Here is a 23,071-nt window from a genome sequence, read left to right as displayed (position 1 = left end):
TTTCTGGGACTTGGACATGTTTGATTATTAAGCAAATATCATATAAATTTTTAAATCATTTTTATGATACACTTTAGTATTCTTTTTAATTTGCTTAGAAAATAGAAAACATAGTGTTTAGAATCCTTTAAGGTGTACAGTAAATATACCGTTAAAGTTTGTCCCATTCAGTCATTAATAGTATAAATCCTTCTTCTGAATCATGATCAAAGGTCATATTGGATCCCAGTTATTTGGAAAGAACATAGGCTTTGGATACAGATTGAGGTATGAATTCCAATCCTGTTACTTACTAGCTGACCAACATCAGGCAAAATATTTAACCTCTCTGAGCCTTTTTTTTTTTTTTTAAGTTTTATTTATTTATTTTTGAGAGAGAGTGAGAGAGCACGAGCAGGGTGGGGGCAGAGGGAAAGAATCCTCAAGCAGACTCCCCACTAAGCGCAGAGCCCAATGTGGGGCTCAGTCCCAGGACCCTGAGTTCATAACCTGAACTGAAATCAAGAGTAGGACACTTAACTGACTGAGCCATCCAGGTGCCCCCTTTTTGAGCCTTTTATCATAAAACCTACAAAAAGGGGCAGTAAGAGCTTCCTTGTTAGGCATTCTGTAAGGATAACAATGATACATTTATAGCATTTAGCACACAATAAATGGTAGGGGCCATTACTAGTGCGGCTGTTACTGTTAATACTACTATACTGCAGGGACGCCTCAGTGGCTCAGTCAGTTAAGCATCTGCCTTCAGCTCAGGTCATGATCCCAGGGTCCTGGGATCAAGTTCCACATCGGGCTCCCTGAACAGCAGGGAGCCTGCTTCTCCCTCTGCCTGCCACACCCCCTGCTTATGCACATGCTCTCTCTCTCTTTCTCATTCTGACAAATAAATAAATAAAATCTAAAAAGAAAAAACAACCCCAAAACTACTATACTACTGCAACGATTCCTCTCTTCTTATCATCACTGCTAATTGCTTGGTTTTTACAGACCTGTGACAGGTCAAGAAGATTGACACTATTTAGGAAAGGATGACCAAGCATTCTTATATTGACACTGTCTAGGAGAGGATGATTTAAAAGATTTTGTTCTTTTTGCTGATCTGTTGCCTGCGTAGGCCTAGACTCTTAAACTTGATGAGATTTCAACTTTTGAAAATTACAACTAGAAACTTGAACAATATTTAGGTATCTTCATCTTTGTTTTTTCCCTATATATTAGCTTTATTCTTCTCTCTCATTTTAGACCTAGTTTTTTCCATTTAACAGAAAACTTGGTCTTTAAAGAAGGACAAGCTCTAGAGATATATCTTATAGCTTCATTTATTTGGAGAGACTCTGATTTGACTTTTCGGGACCCCAATTTCAGAAAGTACCCTAAGTTCTGGGATGGAATTCATTGGCCCAGTTTTGGTCAAGAGTGCAAGCTGTGGACCCTTAAAACAACTTGACTAAATAGATATTCTCCATAGTATCTGCTCTAACCATAGTGGTTATATGAATGTAAGAGCTGATTAAACATCTAGATTGTGTTTCCTCTCTTGATCTAATTACATTTTGTTTATACCAAATTTATAGTACTTACTGTATATGCCCCTCGTTTTCTTTGTCAGTACACATGGATCTGTTGTTTCTTAATCCTTCAGTTCCTAACCCCCTTTCCCCCAAAGAACTCACATTTGTTGTCTTAACCACCTTAGTACATTATAAGTTCACTGAATGGCAACCATCTCTTTTTTTGTTTTGTTCTCTCCAGCCGCTAATTAATGTCTTGCACATAGTACATTCTCAAATGTTGCATGAATGAATGCTTACCTGTAATGTGTAAGGCACTCATAGTCACTGTGGGAGATTCAAAGATGAATCAGGTACATTTCCTACCTTTAAGAATCTTAATAGCATTTTATCAGAAGTTACTCCTTAGGGAGAGGTAAGATGGTACGTAAGTAATTGGAATACCAGGATAAAATGATACATACATGCAATGGGAATTTACATATGAAGTGCTATATGTAGGCTTGCATTTGAAAATGGTCAACATACATATCTTTTCTTCCTTCCAAGATTCCAATAAAACTTTAGTAAAGGAATTTTTTAAATGCATAAATCCGTATCAAGAATTACGAGGGATTGGAAGACAAGAAGTTTCTTTAGTAAATGAGGTAGTGGCAAGTAGAAACCTCACTAATGATGTACAGGGCAGAGGAAGCAGCAGCCAGGAGTATGTATGAAGTGAGGTATTAGTGAAGAAGAAAATGTTTCAGGGGCGCCTGGGGGGCTCAGTCGTTAAGCGTCTGCCTTCGGCTCAGGTCCTGATCCTGGGGTCCTGGGATCGAGCCCCCTCATCGGGCTCCCTGCTCCGCGGGAAGCCTGCTTCTCCCTCCCCCATTCCCCCTGCTTGTGTTCCCTCTCTCGCTGTGTCTCTCTCTGTCAAATAAATAAATCTTAAGAAAGAAAGAAATTGGGCATACCCTTTGCAGATAATTAGAGCTGCTAGTATGGAGTGAGTTCTCATTTTGCCTTTTAGGGGTCCCCTGCTTATGTGGCTTTTTAAGCCTCTCATCTTAAACTGAAGTTTGCCAGGTAGAAAACCCCTTCCACATGCATAGAGATTAAAATTTCTGTCATCTCCTTTGTAAGTGAACAACCAAGTATCACTAGGCATTTGAGGATAGTGTGCAGTATGAAAGAGAAAGACTATGATAAAGAAAAAGGAAACGTATCCCCAGATGAAAAATATATCAAGGAAAGAAGAGAAATTAACAAAAAGAAGCACAAACCCAAAAAAAGCCTGTTGGTAATAATTAGAATTGATCAAAAACTTGTAGGAGATACTGCTTCCGTTAAACAAGAACCTGGCATAATCCAAAAAGGGCAGCCAGAATAGGAAGAGCTGTCAAAGGTTAAGAATGACTCATATACATGTATTAGGATGGTTCAAAGAAAAATTCAAAGAAATTTCATCAGACATAGAACAAGAGGGAATGACATGGAAGATATGAGAGAAATAGGTAAGACACAGAGACTGTCCCGGGAGTTCCAGCACCAAAAAAGTCTGGAGAAACCAAGTGGAGGAAGTTATTAAGTAATAGGGGCATCTGGGTGGCTCAGTCAGTTGTCTGCCTTCAGCTCGGGTCATGATCTTGGGGTCCTGGGATTGAGCCCCAGGTCAGGCTTCCTGCTCAGCGGGGGGTTTGCTTCTCCTTTTCCCTTTGACCTCCCCCTGCTTATGCTCTCGCTCTCTCTCTTGCACTTTCTCTCTCAAATAAATAAAATCTTTAAAATATATATATATAACAGTTTCCTATAGCTGAAAGAGAAGTCTTTATATTGAAAGGACTCAGCAGGAAATAGAAAAGACCCACATTTAGACGTGTTCTCATGCAATTTCAAAAACAAGATAAAGGATGGGAGTGTTGCAGTTCCTCATCACAAACTGGGGTGGGCCTTGTGGTTTGTGGTCGATGCAGTAGGAAGTGAGGCGTGGTTATGTGGCTGAGGCCAGTGATACACCTGTATTATAGGGGTTGGGGAGAGGTTAGGGATGCTAAGAGCTCAGTTCCTATTTTGGCAGTGGAGAGTTGGTAAATAATATTTTAAATTTGTGTCCAGATTTAAATAGGCTGAGATGTGGAGGTAATTGTCAGAAGGACAGAACACAGAAGTGAAACAAAGTAAATTCCTCTAGGGGAATAGGGTTAGGGTGTGGATAAGGAGACTGTTACCTTTCATTGTAATTTTTTCTGTGGTATTCTGTAGTATTTAATTGCAACCATGTGCATATTATGTGGTTTTTTTGGGAAAAATACTTTTCTTAAATACCTGATAAATATTGGGTTTTTAAAGTTAGATGTAAACGAATGCGAGCAGCTTGTCAAGATCACAATAGTAAAAGTATACTGAGGTTTGCTGCAAGTGAGCTTAGCTGGTAATGATGAGATCATCTTAAAAATTGACCTTTTATATATTATTATTAGCATCTTTCACATTTTTGATTCAGGAAAATAAGAATCATCATTTTTAATAGTACACACCTTAATAAAATACAGATACAACACAGACAAGTGATATTGAATGATAACTTCCTTTATATTGAGGTTTTAAGAACCAATAAGTAAACAAAGTGACCAAATTATGTTAAATAAGAATAAGAGTAAAAGCCTTAAGTAATACACAGATTGAAAATAATATGATTAAATCATTTGATCTGAGTCTTTCTTCCTGTATATATATATATTTTTTAAAGATTTTATTTATTTGACAGAGAGAGACAGTGAGAGAGGGAACACAAGCAGAGGAAGTGTGAGAGGGAGAAGCAGGCTTCCTGCGGAGCAGGGAGCCCGATGTGGGTCTCGATCCCAGGACCCTGGGATCATGACCTGAGCCGAAGGCAGACGCTTAACGACTGAGCCACCCAGGCGCCCCCTTCCTGTGTGTGTGTATATATATATATATTTTTTTTTTTTTTTTTTTAAGATTTTATTTATTTATTTGAGAGAGAATGAGAGCACGAAAGGGAAGAGGGTCAGAGGGAGAAGCAGACTCCCTGCTGAGCAGGGAGCCCGATGTGGGACTCGATCCCGGGACTCCAGGATCATGACCTGAGCCGAAGGCAGTCGCTTAACCAACTGAGCCACCCAGGCGCCCCCTGTATATATTTTTAAATATCCAAGTGGCATTCAAATGTTTTCTCCCTATAAAAATTCTCAGAACTATAATTAAAAAGAAAAACAGTATATGTTCCTCTTTATTTTTTATTTTTATTTTTTTAAAGATTTATTTATTTAAAGATTTTATTTATTTGAGAGAGAGAGAGAGGGTGAGAGAACACAAGCAGGGAGAGTGGCAGAAAGAGAGGGAAGCAGGCTCCCCGCTGAGCAGGGAGCCCGACCCAGGGCTCTAGCCCAGGTCCCTGAGATCATGACCTGAACCGAAGGCAGATGCTTAACCCGACTGTGCTACCCAGGCACCCCTTATTTATTTATTTTAGGGAGAAAGAGAGCACATGTTGGGGTGGGGAGGGAGAAGGAGAGATAGAATCTCAAAAATCTCCGTGCTGAGCATGGAGCCTGATACTGGGCTCAGTCCCACAACCCTGAGATCATGACCTCAGCAGAAATCAAGAGTTGGATGCCTAACCGATTGAGCCACCTAGGCACCCCCATTTCCCCTTTATGAATGCAGACATAGTTCATCTTTCCAGAGAGAACAGTAGCAGTTTGTTAGTTATCCTTCCATACCTTCTTACTTGTCTCTCCTATATACATCTGTATAAGTATATATAGGGTTGAGTTTTTTGTAGATTTGGGGTTTTTTTTTGTTTTTTTGTTTGTTAATTGTATCATATATGTTGTGTTGTTCTCCCAACTTGATTTTTCCCCCTTAGCTTTGAGTTGGAATAATTGTAATTTTTATGTTTGTTTTTTTTTTTTTTTATAACCCAAACGTTTAACTTACTTCAACCCAACCTCTTAAATGGGTTGTTAGGCTTGCTTTTTTTTTTTTTTTACTTATTTTTTATTTACCTTTATTTCTTTATTGAAGAGTAATATACATACAGAAAAAAATACACAAATATGTAGCGCTCAGTGAATTTTTATAATATGTACAGATCCGTGCACATTTAACATCCACATTTAAACATAAAAATGAGCACTCCTTTCCTCCCCTCCCTGTCATTTTTTTAGTCATCCTAAGATAACCAATTTTCAGGTGCTCTTTTAATTCTACTTGGTTGGCAGAAATGGCTGATTACAGTGAATGTTTGAGAATATGTAATTTAGTATTACTGCTTTAATCACTACTTGATTTCAGGACCCCTTTATACTCTTAAAAATTATCTTAAAATTTTTTATTTATGTGAGTTATATCTAATGATATTTTTTATGTTAGAAATTAAAACAGAAAATTTTAAAACACAAGAGCATACAAACACACATTCATTAGCTGTTGGAATGATGAATCATTATGTTATATAACTTCAAGAAAAGTCTATACGCACTCGTGAGAGGATGAGAATTAAAACAACAATGCAGTGATGATTAGTATTAGGAAAATAACTTGACCTCTTGGGGTTTTTTTTAAGGGTCTGGGGATGCCCAGTGGTTCCCTAGACCACATTTCAAGAGTTGCTAGTTTATTATGTGTGTAGCTTTTTTGAACCTTTGCTTCAATGTCCCCACAGAGAACGTCAAGATGCAGATGGGCAAATGAAAGAACTTCAGGATCAACTTGAAGCAGAGCAGTATTTCTCAGTAAGTTCCAGATACATTAATTTGAAAATTATCGCATTTGTAGAATTTAAAAAATTTTTTTGCTGCAGAACTAGGAGAATGATTCTTGTCTTTAGAACAGATTCTTATAGGGAATACCAGACAGGGATTTGGATAGGATGTTTTGTACTACACAATTCATATAAAAAGAACAGCGGGGCAAATGACTGTTGATAGCTTAACAGAGATCTGTTATCATTGCTAGAATGATAGTTCTAATGCACAATACCCTATGAAATTGATTTAAAAAAGGATGGCTTTTTGAGGTAGAATTTTCATAGTGAAAGATATAAAATTGTCATTTTAATGTTTGTACTTTTTTAGATCGGTTTTAAAATATGACGTAGTAATGTCACCTGTGTTTCATTTAAGCCAACAAAATTTTCTTGTCTAAATTAGTAATATTTTGGGGCACCTGGGTGGCTCAGTCGTTAAGTGTCATTAAGTGTCTGCCTCTGGCTCAGGTCATGATCCCAGGGTTCTGGGATTGAGCCCCGCATCAGGCTCCCTGCTTGGCAGGAAGTCGGCTTCTCCCTCTCCCACTCTCCCTAATTGTGTTCCTGCTCTCGCTCTCTCTCTCTGTCAAATAAATAAATTAAAAAAAACTTTAAAAAAATAAACAAATTAGTAATTTTTCTTTGCCTCTTTATTCTGCCAGTCGGGGTCATTTAATGAGAAACCTCAGTCTGATATCCAGTTGAAAATCTAACTTCTAAATTACTAGTGGAACTTTTATTAGTTGATTTGCTTTGTAAAAAAAAATTGATGATGATGGTGGTGATGGTGGTGGTGGCAATGACATGTTTCTGTTCTGTTTTGCTATTTAGACCCTCTATAAAACACAGGTGAGGGAACTTAAAGAAGAATGTGAAGAAAAGACCAAACTTTGTAAAGAGTTACAACAGAAGAAACAGGACTTACAGGAAGAAAGGTAAAAATAAGATCCTTGTCTCTTTTGTTCATAGTCATGTACTCTTCTAGAACAGTGCCTACTATACTCCAAGTAAGAATTTGTTGATGTAAGTGCATTACACAAACACTTTGACCTCCTAGTGAAAATTGGACATTAAAATAATGTATCATTAAAATGTAGGGACTCCTTGGCTGCTCAACTGGAGATCACCTTGACCAAAGCAGATTCAGAGCAGCTGGCTCGTTCCATTGCTGAAGAGCAATATTCTGATTTGGAAAAAGAGAAAATCATGAAGGAGCTTGAGATCAAAGAGATGATGGCTAGACACAAACAGGAACTCACTGAAAAAGATGCTACAATTGCATCTGTAAGTAAAATTTTCAGTTCTTTTTTGATTTTAATTAAATTACTATATCATCAGTCTTCCATAAAAGCACTAGGGAAGTACTACAGATGGAAATGAAAAATCTTATGTGCTGGCTATAGGATTTTGGGTCCAGTGAACATTAGCTTCTCAGTGTTTGGCAGACAGAGGCTCAAAAAAGAACTACTTCCAGTGGCGCGCTACCTTTTGGTAAATTCAGAGTGAAAGAATAAAGTGAAAGGAAAATACCAGATGCAGAAACAGTATAAGCCTTTTTTTTTTTTTCCTTGTCAAACAAAGTTTAGTTGAAAAGAATCTTGAAACTACCATGAAGGTACTCCTATGGCATGTTGAAAAAAATTGTAATGAGAATTTCAAAGAGGAGTAAAATATTAAGTAGTTGAATTTGTCCTTTGCTACAGTGGTTAGAAAGTGTGGTATTGGAACAAGGATTTTTAATCCTGTTCAGTGGAAGTGAATAGGGAGGCCAGAACCAGATTCATGCACGTATAGGAATGTGGTATATGGTTGTAGTGGTAATAGACACATCGGTGGAAAAGGATTCAGATGTAATAAATGGTTTGGGATGACTCTATTTTTATAGGGAAAGGAATCAAGTTAGATCCTTTTACAACATAACAAAAATAAATTCTAGCTATCTTAAAGACCTAAATGTGAAAAAGAAAAATTTTAAACAATTAGAACGAAATCCAAAACTTACTGTAGCAGAAGAGAACAAACAAATTAGAGGGAGAAGATATTGCAATGTATTCATTAATCAAGGGACCAGTATCAGGAACACATGTGGTAGTCCTCCGAGCTCACTAAGAAAAAGTTAAACAATCCAGAAGAAAAATAGGCCAAAAGAGAAAACTCTAAAAACATAAGCAGATGCTTAACATAACTACTTTTCAGGAAAGGCTAGATAAAATAACTTTGAAATACCATTTCATACTCATTACAGTGGCAAAATTCAGTATCTGACTAATTTCAGGTGTTTGAAAGACGTGGGGAATGACATTCTCGTTTACAACTATGGAGAGTGTAAATGTAGATGGCATAGTATAGTAAGTGGTATGGCAATTTTAAATATTTATTATTTATTTTAAGTATTTTAAATATTCAAAATGTGAAAGTTTAAATATTCACATAATCCAAAGAAAGTCTATATTAAGATAAATACGCTGAAGAAATTTAGGCAGTTTTCATAGCAGCATAAAATGTTTGTAAAAAAAAAAATAAATGTTTGTAATAGCAAAAATTCAAATGTCTTTTTTTTAATAGATTTTATTTATTTATTTGACAGAGAGCGAGAGAGCGCAATCAGGGGGAGCGGCAGAGGGAGAGGGAGAAGCAGGCTCCCCACTGAGCAGGGAGCCCAGTGCGGGGCTCGATTCCAGGACCCTGGGATCATGAACTGAGCCAAAGGCACACACTTAAACAGTCTGAGCCACCCAGATGCCCCAAAGCAAAATTTATTGAACGATAGTAAAGTGATAATACAAAGCTTCCAAAGAGGGCGCCTGGGTGGCTCAGTCATTAAGTGTCTGCCTTTGGCTCAGGTCTTGATCTCCGGGTCCTGGGATCGAGTCCCACATCGGGCTCCCTGCTCCGCAGGAAGCCTGCTTCTCCCTCTCCCACTCCCCCTGCTTGTGTTCCCTCTCTCGCTTTACTTGTTTAAAGTAAAACAAAACAAAACAAAGCTCCCAAAGAGGGAGGGGGCCCGAGAGAGTCCTAAAATATGTGGAAGTTGATTATTTTATTTTTTAAAAAGATTTTATTTATTTATATATGTGAGAGAGAGAAGGGAGAGAGTGAGAGAGCCCAAGGAGGGGGAGCGGCAGAGGGAGAGGGAGAAGCAGGCTCCCTGTCGAGCAAGGAGCCCAACGTGGGGCTTGATCCCAGGACCCTGAGATCATGACCTGAGCTGAAGGCAGACGCTTAACTGACTGCGCCACCCAGACACCCCCAAAATTCAAATGTCTTATCAATAGACGAATGAATGGATAAATGAAATGAGGTAGAAGATGGAACTACTGTATCAGTTAAATTAATTAAGATCTTTATATGCCAGGGGGAGCCTGGGTGGCTCAGTCGTTAAGCGTCTGCCTTCGGCTCAGGTCATGATCCTGGGGTCGTGGGATCAAGCCCCGCATCCGTCTCCCTGCCCTCCGGGAAGCCTGCTTCTCCCTCTGTCCCTCCCCCTGCTTGTGTTCCCTCTCTCGCTGTGTCTCTGTCTGTCAAATAAATAAAATCTTAAAAAAAAAAAAGATCTTTATATGCCAACAGTTTAATTCTTAATATAATGTCCAGTGAAAGCAATTACAGAAAGATACAGTGTGATGCTGTTTATGGACAATTCAAAATCACATAAAACCACACTATTTACTGTTGTACGTGTTTGTAACAGAAGTGTATAGTCATGGATGGGAAGGATGAACACGTAATTCACAATACAATTTCTTTCGGATGGGAAGGAAGAGTAGGAGTAGGGTTTGGAGAGAATAATAAACAAGGATGTCAGCTTTAGTAGAATTTTGTTTTAAAATGTTCTGAAAGAAATACTACCGTTTTAAAATTTGTTTATTCTACATGATGAAATGCAGAGCTTTGTTGTAGTATTTGTTTTTAGTTTATTAAATGTTTTTCTCATTAAAAATGCTGCTAAGGATTTTTGAGAGAAGGAGCAGGTTTTGGCTTTCTGGGGTGCACACAAAGTCTGTGATAGTTAGCGCAATGTTCATCAAGGGTGAAGTTCCGTAAGGTTCCACAAAGCCACAAAATGTAGAGATAGATGTACCTAGAAAAATAAGAGTTTTAGCAGCATTCTAGTCTATTTTTATTTTGAATAAGTGCTTTATAACTTATATTTTGTAAATGGGGATATGATTTTTTTTCCCACTTCATATTTTAGCTTGAAGAAACAAATAGGACACTAACTAGTGATGTTGCCAATCTTGCAAATGAGAAAGAAGAATTAAATAACAAATTGAAAGATGCCCAAGAACGTATGTATTAACAAAGAATAAAATTTGTTTTAAATATGGCTAATGTTTTGTCACTGCTGTAGTTGTTAATATAATCTTGACATTTCTCCGTGTTTCAGAGCTGTCACGGTTGAAAGATGAGGAGATCAGCGCAGCTGCTATTAAAGCACAGTTTGAAAAGCAGCTGCTTACAGAGAGAACACTTAAAACTCAAGTGAGTGTGATAAAGTATAAAGAGGATTTTGAAAATTTTTTAGTCTCCCTCTGCAGATTGACTGTAGCGGTCATTGAGTATATCGGTATTTGTGAACCATCACAATTCCCTGGTTTTTGCCCAGTTGCGAGCAGCTAGATTTGGCTAACATTGTCCAGTTCAGTGTTTAAGTTTCCTTGATTTTTCCATATTGAAATCACATTCCCTCCTAAATTTTTATTGTCATCTGGTAAATTTTTTTGCTTTTAAGAAATTAGAGTGAACATTTGCTGACAGCCTGAGAAAGGGTTAGTCTGAAAAAGGCACCTTTGGCTCTTGAACCATCTTTCTGCCAACTCTGTGGTTGTGTATTTACAGCATGAATCTTTGTGGGTCCCAGATGCTCAGTTCTCTGGTTTGGACATACTGTATTTTACTACTGTGATGCCGCCAATGCAAAATTTTCTTCCTCCAGGATAAAAGTGGATCTGCCCAGTAAAAGTCTCTCTTGAAACTAAAAACTCAAAGTGGTGGAAAGTGACATCAGATCCAACCTATAAACATTTTAAATTACCTTCCTCAGAAAACATGAGAGTGAAAAACTAAGAAGAAGGAGAAGGATAATGAATAATGAAGGACTGTATTATTTAATATAGACCGTGTTTCTCTGTTACTGTGTGTGTAAAGGGAAGATTATTATTGGTCACATAACTTGCTATTGGTGAAATATCAGGAACCATCAATATGATTTATTTGATTACATACTTATTTTTATATTTTGAAGGCTGTGAATAAGTTGGCTGAGATAATGAATCGAAAAGAACCTGTCAAGCGTGGTAGTGACACTGATGTGCGGAGAAAAGAGAAAGAGAACAGAAAGCTACATATGGAGCTTAAATCTGAACGTGAAAAATTGACCCAGCAGATGATCAAGTATCAGAAAGAACTGAATGAAATGCAGGCTGTAAGAATACTTTTTGAACTCTAGATTGAAGACTTCTTTTTAAGAAGTAGAAGTATTTTTATGTCTATATATATTTTATTGGTTATAGAACATTTCTATTACTTCAGAATTGTTACTGAATTAAGCAAAATTATGAGGTATGTGACATCCAATTAATTTAATGTAATCTCTTGTAGCAAATAGCCGAAGAGAGCCAGATTCGAATTGAACTGCAGATGACACTGGACAGTAAAGATAGTGACATTGAGCAGCTGCGGTCACAGCTCCAGGCGTTGCATATCGGTCTGGATAGTTCCAGTATAGGCAGCGGACCAGGGGATGCTGAGGCAGATGATGGATTTCCCGGTACAGATTTATTTTCGGCTTTTATGTTATTTTTATTGAAAGCCTTTGTCTTAAATATAAAGCTGTTGATTGTGTTAAGCCCTGAGATTGACTGCTCCTGAGAAAAATGTTTGTCATTTCTTTAAGAAAAAACATACTCCTTGGAGTGGGGATTCACACAACTGTTTAAACTTTATTTATTGATTTTTGACAAAAATTCTTGTGAAAAAAATGCAAAAGAAAATTCCACATACTCAGTTACTTAAATTAGCTCTTTATATATTATAGGTAGCTCTTTTTTCAAATTTTCACTTTATTTTCTTAACTTCTTTCTGCATTCTTACTTCCTTTTATGTTGGGTGTTTAGTTCATATCACTCAATCACGCACTATGGAATCCATGTCATTCACCTACCAGCGTTCCTCTACTTCTCTCAATATTGCCACTAAGCCTTCCAGTTCTCATATGCTTCTTGACTCTGATTCTGACTCAGAAGAAGAATCTTTGCCTTACTTACCTATTTCATCGGAACCTAATGGTACAGGTGATATCCTGAAAATCTTTCACCTTTGGGGTTTTCCCCACTACCCTTAATTTCAGTCCTTTTACAAAATTTTTATAACATTAATATTCACTAACTCTAACAAATTGTGCTGGTCTCAGTTAAAAAGAAAATGCTGCATGAACAAAGAATTTTTAAAGGTATTGTCATATGGCATTGCTATTACATCTGATAGACTTATTTTGTCAACTTTATATCATTTAAGAGCATATGGTTTTACTGCCTGTGTCATCCGTTTTCAGCCAACGAGAAATTCTTCCTGAAGTTTCATATTAAGAGTGACAGTACAAAAAAACCCACCTAGACTGTTTGAGAAGATGTATGTAGGTTTTCATTGAGTGTTTAGTTAGTCAATGTTGTGTTAGGCCATAAAAGAGAGTTTAAGACAATTTGGCCCAGTCTTTGCCCTGAAAGGACTTAAGAGTTTAAGTGAAGAAACTAGATGGAAAACATATAAAATCTCTTTTAACACAAAGTTCGTATAAGTACAAACCATGTTTAATGTAAATGCCATAGGAAATTAGTGTATAAGCAGTTGAATATAAGGTAGAATTTAGTCTCTTACCTAATTGAATGCAAAGTGAAATAGCTATAGTTATTTACATTGTTGTCACATTGCCCAGCTATATAACCATATATAACATAAGTCACAAGCGATTGTATTGGAGTTTTAGATTTTAGCAATAAAATTCAGTGTACTCATTGTTAGAGATGATCTGATTTAGTATAGGGCCACATCAACACAGTTATGTTATGTAGGCTGTTTTTAATGACAGCATTTCTGTTCATAGAGTCTAGAAGGTTGTTGATGTGAGAGTAAGAGTATAGGTTCTGGAGTCAGAGGTGCATCCCTTTGTAACCTTTCTGTGGGGTTGTAAGGATTAAAGAAAATTGATGTTAAGCATGTAGCACAGTTCAATAAGTGACTATTAAGAATAACCTCCACAAATACTTGTTGCACCTAATTATTTCATTAAATGGTACTGATCAGATGCCATTGGAACAAATTCTGAGGATTCAGGCAGTTTCCTTTGTTGAACTAGAATTTTACTGATTTTGCTATTTTGGAATTTAGAAATGTTTTAGTTATATTGCTCTTCATTAACCAAATTTGATCTGTAATATACACAATTTTATTTCATTTTATTTTAGCCATTTAAAAAATCCATTTTCTCTGAACATGTAATTACTCACTTAAAATGTGTTCTCTTTGAAGAAGATGCATATGCACTATATCCATAAATAGGCCTCCAAAGGAAAAATAAAGAATTCTAATACAGGTGCACTAGTGAGAATAGAGAACTGCTTCTCTTTCTTGTACCTTTTCTGCTGAACTTTGCAGATGCATGAATTTAATCAGCAGGGAGCATTTGACTTTATAAGCTATAGAGTATGTATTTTCAATGTACTGTAACCTGGATTTTGTTTGGCATTCCATAACTTGCTTATACTGATCCTGCTTAATTGTTATAGCCTAGATAATGTGTAATGATAAATTCTGAAGGGCATATTTGATATGTTCTGTGATTTTTATATTAAAATTTTACTGAATTCCTCATTTTCTTAGGAGAATTGGTAAATTTATCCTCATATCTTCTGCTTATTTATAGAATCAAGACTAGAAGGATGGCTTTCATTGCCTGTACGAAACAACACTAAAAAGTTTGGATGGGTTAAAAAGGTAATTGATACTTGTGAATATGGTTCTTTTATTTGCTTTTGGTTTAGCTCTAGCCGTTTTACATTTGTAATTGTAAGATATATATAACTAGAACTTTTAGACACATAAAACTTTGCACTTCCTGACTTGGAATGATGTGATAAAATGTGTCTTTGTGAAGGGAAAAAAAAACCTTTCATCATCATCATAATAAAACAGGTTTTGGTGTTAGGAAAACATAAGTCTGTTGGCCTTGGTGTTTTGCTGTTTCAGTGGGAAAACAACTCTGGGTATGATAGAAAGACCTATTAATTTCTTTTCCTCTGTTACTATGATTTATTGATATTATGTTCATTTTTGGTAAATGTCTCAGTGTACTCAGGCTGCTATAACAAAACAGACTGGGTAGTGTATGAACAGTAGAAATTTATTTCTCACAGTTCTGGGGCCTGGAAGTTAAGATCAGGATGCCAAATGGTTGGGTTCTGGTGAAGGCCCTCTTTCAGTTTGCAGACTTCTTGCTGTGTCCTCACATGGGGGAAGGGGCTAGGGATCTCTGGAGCCCCTTTTATAAGGGCACTAATCCCATTAAGGAGGTTTCTCCTCTCATGACCTATTCATTCACCTCCAAAGGCGCCCCTCCTGCTAACACCATCTCAGGTGTTAGGGTTTTACATAAAAATTTGGGCGGAACACAGACATTCAAACCATAGCAATAAGGTTACCTGTGTTACTGGATTTTGAAGCTAAGTCAACCCCAAAAATACTTGTATTTATTTCCTCTCCAATTTGCTTATTTAAAATGTATGCAAACTAAATTTATTGTTATTTTAAGGAAGACTTCTCTAAGGATATATTGAGAACTTCTTAGTTATTTAAGTATTTTATAAGATTTTTATTGCTGTAGAATTTATTTTCAAAGAAAATAAATAAGATATATATTAACTTTAGTCATTAATTCCTTCCCTCCCTCTCTTTAACAGTATGTGATTGTAAGCAGTAAGAAGATTCTTTTCTATGACAGTGAACAAGATAAAGAACAATCTAATCCTTACATGGTTTTAGATATAGAGTAAGTGTTTTTATTAGAATATTTAGAAACTTTCTCTTTTAAAGAGAGTAATGTGACCTTTTTTGTCAAATTAGTGCTATTTATTACTCATATAGTATGTAAATAGATAGGCTCATATAGTATAGCTTGTACTATACTGTTTTACATTTTCTTGTATTTGCTTCATAGAGATGAAAGTCTGGGATATAGAGTTAGCTAAAATATCTTTATTTCATGGGTCTTTAATATGTTGTTCTCTGAAACTAATTAGAAAATTTCTGAGTTCCTGGAAATACTCAAAATCTCAAGGAGTGATTGAATTAATAGAACCAAGAAGGTATCCTCTGACCTTCTAACATGGGTCGAAAGTCAGTTTTAACTTCTGACATAAATATAGGATAACTAATGTAATTTGATCCTTTGGTAATATTTTATTACTTTATTAAAAATCTTTTATAGCAAATTATTTCATGTCCGACCAGTTACACAGACAGATGTATATAGAGCAGATGCTAAAGAAATTCCAAGGATATTTCAGGTAAATAGCTTTATTGTTTTTGGTTGGTTGAATTTATTTTGTTTTTTTTTCACCTTTAGACTAAGGTTCTCAGTATGACAAGACATAGCAGATTTCTTTATTCTTGGGCCTTCTTTATATTACCTTTCAATTTTAGTCCCATTTAAAGGTCATTTGTTTTTTCTGTCTTTCATGCTTATTCTGTTTGGATACATCTTCATTCCTCTCTCCATTGCACTTGTTAAAGTTTAGTGAGTTTATATCATGTTTCTGACCTTTGCTGTCCTTGTTTTCAAGGTGTGTTATGACATTTTAATTTTATTTTATTTGCTTTTTTTTTTTAAGTTTTTTTTATTTTTAAGTAATCTCTACACCCAACGTGGAGCTCGAACTCACAACCCCAAGATCAAGAGTTACATACTTTACTGACTGAGCCAGCCAGGCACCCTTGTTAGGATGTTTATTTCTCTTCTGTTTCTGGTTTTATGCTTAGCTCTCTAGAAAATTTAAAAAGTTGCTTATGAAGTTAAATTCTGCACCCAGTAACCGTTTTGCTTCCAATTTAAAGTGAAGCCAAATTCTTCCCTCTCTACTTCCATTTTTTAAAATTAGTCAAACCAATAATTAGTAATTGAGTTCCTTCTATATAAAAGCGGTTGTGCTTGGTGTACTGTGGGAGAGTTGGCGACTTATTTTCTGTATGGTTATGATGTTTATTTGGAGTGTATTATACATCCTTTCCTCTTTTCTTCCTCAGCTCTCCAAATACAAATTTTTCCGTTAAAGCTGTGTTTGCAGTTATCATGCGCCTGTTTTTGAGAATCGTAGAGTATCAATCTGTATAATTGCCACATCTCTTTGAGGGATTCTTTTGAACACTCCCTCCCAGGAAAACGTTCTAACACCCATCAAGGGAAAATTTACCTTTTGGCCTATTCAGATTAAATTGCTAAAACATAGTAAGATATCGTGGAGAAAATAAGTAGGCATGTTTGAACAAGATAGGTATTTTCTGAAATGTGAGCCAAGTGACGGTCCCAGTGACTTTTCTCATAGAAGCTCTTGATTAGACAGAACCTACTAATGTTTGAACATCAAATGCATTTTCTTCTCATTGAATGATTTAGGCTAATATTATTTTATTTACACTGTAAGAATTACTACGTAAAAAATAATTTCTGTTGAAAATCACTCATTATTCTTTTTGCTATTTATAGATTCTGTATGCCAATGAAGGAGAAAGTAAGAAGGAACAAGAATTTCCAGTGGAGCCAGTGGGAGAAAAATCAAATTATATTTGCCATAAAGGACATGAATTTATTCCTACTCTCTATCATTTCCCAACCAACTGTGAGGCTTGTATGAAGCCACTGTGGCATATGTTTAAACCTCCTCCTGCTTTAGAGTGCCGGCGCTGCCATATTAAATGTCATAAAGATCACATGGACAAAAAGGAGGAGATTATAGCACCTTGCAAAGGTAAATAGTAAATTACTTGCTTCATCAATATTATTTATTTTCAGATGAATTTAGACATTAATTTTTTTCAAATATTTCTTTACAGTTTACTATGATATTTCGACGGCAAAGAATCTGTTGTTGTTAGCAAATTCTACAGAAGAGCAGCAGAAGTGGGTTAGTCGGTTGGTGAAAAAGATCCCTAAAAAGCCTCCAGCTCCAGACCCTTTTGCACGGTCATCTCCTAGAACTTCGATGAAGATACAACAAAACCAGTCTATTAGACGGCCAAGTCGACAGCTTGCCCCAAACAAACCAAGGTAATAAATCAAAATGTGATTAAAAATTTGTATCTTTTATATTTTCCTATTTGTGTTCAGCTACAGACTTTTCCTAATTGTAGTGTCCCTTTGCTTGGTATGTCATTGAACCGTGGAATACCAAATGTTTGAAACTGTTTTAGTGTATATGGCTCATTCATTGATTTAGTTAAATGTAGTGCAAATTTGTTTACTAGATCACACACATACATTAAATTCAACCAAAAATATGTAAAGGGCTCATTTTTGTCATGTTTATGTATGTAATCATAATATTTTAAGATTTTATAAGCACACTGACAAATTTAAAATATGATTTAGTAGACAACGTACACACAGACCTGTGTCAGGTGCACACATTATGTTTAGTATTTCAAACCTCTTAAGCCTCTTTTATGTTGGATGACTTGGGAAGCAGGACTGAAATCTTCTTAATTCACATCTATAAGTTTAGAATAATGACTTGTTTCTGATTTAAAGAGCAATAGATCAGTCTTAAAAATGCAAATATTAACTAATGGGTAAAGTGGGCATTCCTTGTATTTGAGGCGGAGTTGGGACTAGGGAATAAATTCCCAGATAATGATGAATGCACAAAACATTTTGATGGAACTATTTTCATATGGCTATAATAATCATTTCATTCTTGATTCAGAATAACCATTTCTTGGCTTACTAGCTATGGCATCTGTAGATATTGCTATTCATTGAAATGACCATGAAGGTTTGGTTCGTTAGCTAAAGGATAAAACACGTAAGATCAGGTATCTGATTTCAGGTACCCTTTTTGTTCCCTAACACAGGACCTTCAGTATATGAATAATGGTGTGCACTGGCTGTGTTACCAGAAATCTTTTCATTGTAACCACAAACATCTTATATGAAACTTTTCTTGAAACTGTTATCTCAAGGAAGTAATTTAGAATGACAAAGGTAGAATTGGTGTTTCAGCAGTGAAAATGTTGAATTTTTCTGTGAGGTATGAGAAAACTAAATACTATAAAATTAGTGATTATATGATAGTAATTAAGCTGAAGAAACTCAAAGAATTCAAAGACACTGAAGGTCATTCCATGTGCCATATGCAGAACATCTAAAAATTAAATTTCTGTTATTAATATTGTAGAACTATTAGTGCATAGATGCTATGCTATTGTAATAGCTTACACTATCTCGTGCTTCACAGCTTCCAAAGTGCTTCCATAATCTGTTCTCTCATTCAGCTTTCTGCATATTCTGTCATTTGATCATGAAAATACTCCTGTGGAGTAGAATAGATAGGTATTATTATCTTTCTTTTTGATTGAGACTCTAGAAGGGCAAATAATTTCAGATTCAGGACTGTAAGAACTCTACTCCTTTAATACATTTTACTCTTTGGTACTATTTCATAAATTAATGATTTCACTACTTGTGATAACACATAGAATTCATTTATGGAAGCGGATTTCAGACTAAGTGAGGCATGTTTTCAATTATATAACAATTTTCATGTTCACTGACTTATAAATACTTTGTCATCCCCTTCTTCCCCACTTTAGCACTTTGGTCTTTTGGAGGCACATTTACTTTTTATTTTTGTTGCTTTTTGTTTTGTTTTAGTTCTGGCCCTGCCCTTCGAATCATTCTTCATTGATTTTTTAATACATTTTACATAGCAACAGTAAGTAATAGGGATTTCTTTCTCTCACAACTATGCATGTAGATAAAGCTAATATCAAAACTGACTCTAAGATGTATAGGGTATTTTTGTGAACACTTTTTGTCTAATATACTCTTTGAAATTTTAAGCATAAAGATGGGCACATTTTACAGTTTTGTATTTTATTATTTGTCTGCAGCATTATTTCCATTGTCTTTAACATCTGTGACTCCATTGCTTCATTAATTCATAAAATTGTATCTGTGTCTGTCTTATATGAATCACCCTAAAGTTTGCATTTCATTTTGGGTGTCACATTTTAAGAGTAGTATACACAAATTGGAGGGTATACAGAAGAGAATAACAGAGGGGAGTAAATAGATCATTTGAAAGTGTTACATGTGCAGCAAGTGAAGGAACTAAGGATATTTAGCCTTCTGAAGAAATTATTTGGAAGGATGGGAGATGGTAAACAGCAGTAAAGATTTAGAGGACTTTTCTGTAGATGATGTATTAGAACAAGAACCAAGCAGAGAGGCGCATTTGTAACTCAGCAAGGGAAAAGTATCAGGCAGTCAGAGATTTCCAAAATTGGAAGTCTTTGCTTGCTCTAGAATAGTGAATGCCCTGCACCAACAGTGTTAGTACCTGGGCACCTGGGTGGCTCAGTTGGTTAAGCGACTGCCTTCGGCTCAGGTCATGATCCTGGAGTCCCGGGATCGAGTCCCACATCGGGCTCCCTGCTCAGCAGGGAGTCTGCTTCTCCCTCTGACCCTCTTTCCTCTCGTGCTATCTATCTCTCATTCTCTCTCTCTCTCTCTCTCTCTCTCTCTCTCAAATAAATAAATAAATCTTTAAAAAAAAAAAAAAAAACAGTGTTAGTACCTGATTCAGGTGACTGCTTGGTGACATTGGGAAAGAGCACCCTCCTCAATTTGTCATGTGTATGTAGTCTGACAGAACAGCATGGCTCTAGAAGGGGAGTCAAGCATTGGACTTGATGGCCTTTAACATTCCACTAACTTATAACATTCCAATAGACAAATTGGTAGAGCTGTGAAAGGATCATCCAGGAACACCGAGGAACAGCATTTCTGGTCGATATCAGCAGTAATTTAATATCTAGCTCTTTGTGTAGTCTAGCTTTAGTTGAACTAACTCGCATGGTGTCTTTCTTAAGACAAATGTTTGGCTTTGTTAGACGTTTATCAAAATCATCACATGTATTTATATGTATTTATATATGCACTAAAACATAATACCTATAAATAATCATCTGATTTTTTTTTTTTAACTTTTCCTTGGTGTTTGTCTTTGTTAACGACCACACCATTAAATTTTTTTTTCCTTTGGCTTTTGTGACATTCCTGGTTCTGATTCTCCTTTTAACTCTTGGCAGCACTTCCCTTTTTCTGTAGGGAAGTGATAGTTAAACAAGTGTTAGTTACTATTGTAGAAGACAACATTTTTGAGGGCATATTATATGCCAGGCACTCTTCTGTGAGCTTTAAGTGTACTAAATTATTTATCCTCATAACCACCCTGTGATTTAGCTCTTAATGTCTCCCATTAACAAACATGGAGGCTAAGGCACAGAAGCTCTGTGTATCTGAGATCACACACCAAATAAGCAACAAAGCCATGAGTTCAGATCCAGGTAGTCTAGTTCCAGATCCTGCACTCTCAGCTGTAATACTGCACTGCCTCACAGTGATACGAGTGGAAATGAATTAATTGACAGCTTATAAAACATAATGTGTAGAAATGCTATCCAGAGGAATGTTTTCTTGGTAATTTTGAATTAAAAAAAAAAACAATGCTGGAAAAGTAGAAAATTTGTGAATATAATGTTGATTTGTGATAAAGATAGTTTGGAGAGATCCTTAGTTTGTTCCAAAGTAGGACACAGAATGCTGGTCTTTGCTGAGGGCATTTCTCTTTAATTATTTTTCTTTTAAAGGTCTTCTTTAAAATGCAATATTTAAGCCACACAGAAAAGTATAAAGCAAAAATGCAACAAATGCTCATTTACCCAGTTTTAAGAAATAAAGCATTGCCAACACAGTTACAACCTAAGGGTGGGGGGGAGCTATTGTGTTATCATTATTTTATTTATTTATTGGGGGGGAGGGGCAGAGGGAGAGACTCTTAAGCAGGCCTCATGCCCAGTGCAGAGCCCGACACAGGGCTCCATCTCATGACCCTGAGATCATGACCTGAGCTGAAATCAAGAGTTGGATGCTCAACCAACTGAGCCACCCAGGTGCCCCATGTTATCATTATTTTAGTTTTGATCTTTTCCATTTATAAATTTTAGAAAGTTAACAGACTGATTATTTGGATAAAAATGAAAAAGCTGTACACAACTTGAAATGTCAAATATAAATCCATTAAATGACACAGAAGAAAATATGTGAATATGTATCTGATCTTGGATTGAAGAACTTCCTAAGAGTAAAAGCAAAGAAAGAAAGTTAATGATTGAGTAACCAAAAATTAAAGCCTTGTAATTTTAAAAACACCATATATATATTTGCAATGTGAATGAGAAAGATGGATTATATCTCTCTATACAGAGTTCTTATTTAAGTCATTAAGAAAAAAAAGATTGCCTCTTCCCAATATAAAAATCAGTGAGGAACACACAGGCATTACTATAAATATGAAAAAGTGATCAACTTGAATATTAAGTAAAGAAGTTAAAATTAAGTTAAAAGTAAAATGTAAAACCTGCCCAACTGTTAAGGATTAAGAAACGTGCTATTGGGAGCATGTGAAGAAACAGGCAGTGTCACGTACTTCTAGCAGAACTCAAAGTTCTAATGCTCCTTTCCAAAGCAGTCTTTGGCAGTAAGTTTCACAGGCCTGCAGTTTGTACCCACTGATCAATTAAATGGAGGAGATAGAAAATCAAACAGGTAGTTACGGTACTTTTTTGAATGTTATTTGTAATAGAGGCGTGAGTGAGTGTTACAGGGAAGCATGGAGAATTCTGCCTGAGGGCATCAAGAAAGATCTTCAGAAAGGGAGGTTCAGTAATTTTCCAGACAAAGAAATAAGGGAAAAGACAATGGTAGGCAGAATGTTAGGTGCAGAGGTACCGAGTTGTCAGAATTACTTCCGTGTTATGTGTTTGTAACATTGTATTGGGTTAGAGTGGGGAGAGGGTAATGACAGGGAGTGGCAGAAGATGTCACTGGAGAGAAAGCATTGAACCAGATTGAAAAGGACCCAGTGCGTTATACTGTGGGAGTTTTTATTTTGTTCTTCAGATAGAAGTCTTTCAGCAAGAGATTGGTGTGTGTTAACTTAATGAGCTCCTTCACTAGAGTACTGACAGTGAATATGAAGGGAAGAAACCAAGTTAGAAAAAGTTTCTCATGTTGAAATGTCAAGCATTAGATGGCTGACTGGCAGGGGCTGATGGGGCTTTAAGGGAAGTTTCACCAGGCATTGTGCTAACAACCTAGTAACCAAACTTTTAAAAATTTGAAAACTGTGACATGGGTGCGCACTTCACACACACTTCAAAGGTTTTGGAAGGGTATGAAACGCAGATTTTTTCAAAATTGGGGCTTGAACACCCAGGACGGCCCACTGAACTCAATCTCCCAAACAGTGCCTTAGCTACAAGTTACTGTCTATGTAATGTAAGCCTAGAAAAATGTGATATATTCTACATTTAGCACATTTTGAAATAGAGTAATTTGAGTTGGTTTATTTCCTTTCAGTTAAGGTAACCATCTGTCAACATACTCTTGTCAGTGATTACCAAAGTCAACCAGATGCATTAGAATTCACTTCAGATTTTTTATTTAAAAATGCAGATACTCAGGGCACCACGGTGG

The 23,071-nt window shown here is 36.2% G+C and overlaps 1 protein-coding gene across 8 annotated transcripts in view; it reads left to right on the top strand.

The window, feature by feature from the left end:
- The window catches only part of ROCK2 (Rho associated coiled-coil containing protein kinase 2), a 149,791-nt gene that overhangs the window by 120,545 nt on the left and 6,175 nt on the right, over positions 1 to 23,071 (top strand). For 3 of the 8 annotated variants that reach the window (XM_027620937.2, XM_027620941.2, XM_027620943.2), the window contains exons 21-33: positions 6,181 to 6,250; positions 7,096 to 7,199; positions 7,362 to 7,548; positions 10,460 to 10,553; positions 10,652 to 10,746; positions 11,510 to 11,689; positions 11,866 to 12,034; positions 12,381 to 12,557; positions 14,186 to 14,256; positions 15,219 to 15,307; positions 15,746 to 15,824; positions 17,021 to 17,282; positions 17,368 to 17,581. In XM_027620937.2, the coding sequence (XP_027476738.1) occupies positions 6,181 to 6,250; positions 7,096 to 7,199; positions 7,362 to 7,548; positions 10,460 to 10,553; positions 10,652 to 10,746; positions 11,510 to 11,689; positions 11,866 to 12,034; positions 12,381 to 12,557; positions 14,186 to 14,256; positions 15,219 to 15,307; positions 15,746 to 15,824; positions 17,021 to 17,282; positions 17,368 to 17,581 (1,791 nt within the window). Of the gene's footprint in view, positions 1 to 6,180; positions 6,251 to 7,095; positions 7,200 to 7,361; positions 7,549 to 10,459; positions 10,554 to 10,651; positions 10,747 to 11,509; positions 11,690 to 11,865; positions 12,035 to 12,380; positions 12,558 to 14,185; positions 14,257 to 15,218; positions 15,308 to 15,745; positions 15,825 to 17,020; positions 17,283 to 17,367; positions 17,582 to 19,183; positions 19,245 to 23,071 lie in introns of those variants that run through there. The other 5 variants (XM_027620942.2, XM_027620944.1, XM_027620939.2 and 2 more) reach the window with 4 other exon arrangements.

The sequence above is a fragment of the Zalophus californianus genome, chromosome 8 (assembly GCF_009762305.2).
Source record: "Zalophus californianus isolate mZalCal1 chromosome 8, mZalCal1.pri.v2, whole genome shotgun sequence".
Lineage (NCBI taxonomy): Eukaryota > Metazoa > Chordata > Mammalia > Carnivora > Otariidae > Zalophus > Zalophus californianus.
Note: the sequence above shows the minus strand (reverse complement) of the source record. Positions and strands in the feature narration are given on the sequence as shown.